General features: G+C 67.6%; 1 protein-coding gene across 1 annotated transcript in view; it reads left to right on the top strand.

Annotated features, from left to right (window-relative positions):
• The first annotated feature begins 511 nt into the window (after positions 1-511).
• The window catches only part of R3HDM4 (R3H domain containing 4), a 36,904-nt gene continuing 36,426 nt past the window's right edge, over positions 512-989 (top strand). Inside the window, exon 1 of the mRNA XM_011964094.1 lies at positions 512-633. Within this exon, the coding sequence (XP_011819484.1) occupies positions 512-633 (122 nt within the window). The remainder of the gene's footprint in view (positions 634-989) is intronic.

Genomic DNA, 989 nt, shown 5'->3' with positions numbered 1-989 from the left:
AGGTGGCGCAGCATGGCCCCATAGCAGGCGCAGGTGGCGAGCAGCGGCAGCAGGTACAGCGTCAGCAGGTTGTACAATGCGAAGGCACGCTCCAGGGCGCGGCTGGGAAAGGCCTCGCTGCAGTAGGCGCGCGGCCCCGGTGACAGGCGGTGCAGGGCGAGCACCGGCGCAGACACCGCCGCAGAGCCTGCGCCACAAGCTGGGATGAAGACCCCGCTCGGGGTACCAGCGACCCCCCGGGAGGCGTTCCTTGCAAAAGGCCGGGAGCCCAGTCTGCAGCCTCGCTGGCGCTAGGCAGGCAGAGCTACTGCGCCCATTTTCCAGCTGCTGGACCGAGGCGGCAGGTGGCTCTGGGCGCCCAGGGCACTAGGACTGGTCCGCCTTCCCCGGTGAGGCCCCTGAGCTGTACTCACCTACCCAGATGCTGAGGCTGACAGCCAGCGCCAGCCGGGGCGTGCGGCGGTGCAAGGCGCGCAACGGGAACACCGTCACATACCAGCGGTCCACGCTCATGGCGGTCAGAGTGGCGCACGTGGCCTGCACCGAGACCTGCAGGAGCCGCCAGCCGGGCGTGTGGTCACCTGCGCGTTTGGGAGCCTGCCCTGTCCGCCCGCCCTGCCGATCCCCCTACGTGTGCGAATACTCAGGCACATACACGGGATATGTCCTGGAAGGAGTGTCCAGTGCGGCTTGAGGGGACAGAAGGTGGGGAGACTGGGAGAGGAGGGCAGAAGGATTGGGGAAGTAAAGGAGCCCTTGGGAGGCGGCTGATATCCCGAGTCTGAGACAGGCGGGCTGCGTGGGATGGAGGGACAGGCAGGGCAAGAAGCCTCAGGGCCTCGGTAACTCTTCCTCACCAGTGACCCGGGTCCCCGTCTGCATCCCTCGCCCATTCCCACTCCCCACTCCAGGTCTAGGTTGCATCCCCGCCCAGCCCCGTCCCGCAAGCTGGGTCCTCCAGCCCCTGGTTCTCCTATGCGTGGCCTTGC

The sequence above is a fragment of the Colobus angolensis genome, unplaced genomic scaffold (genome assembly GCF_000951035.1).
Source record: "Colobus angolensis palliatus isolate OR3802 unplaced genomic scaffold, Cang.pa_1.0 Scaffold64, whole genome shotgun sequence".
Classification (NCBI taxonomy): domain Eukaryota; kingdom Metazoa; phylum Chordata; class Mammalia; order Primates; family Cercopithecidae; genus Colobus; species Colobus angolensis.
The sequence above is the reverse complement of the archived record's forward strand: the minus strand, read 5'-3'. Positions and strand labels throughout refer to the sequence as shown.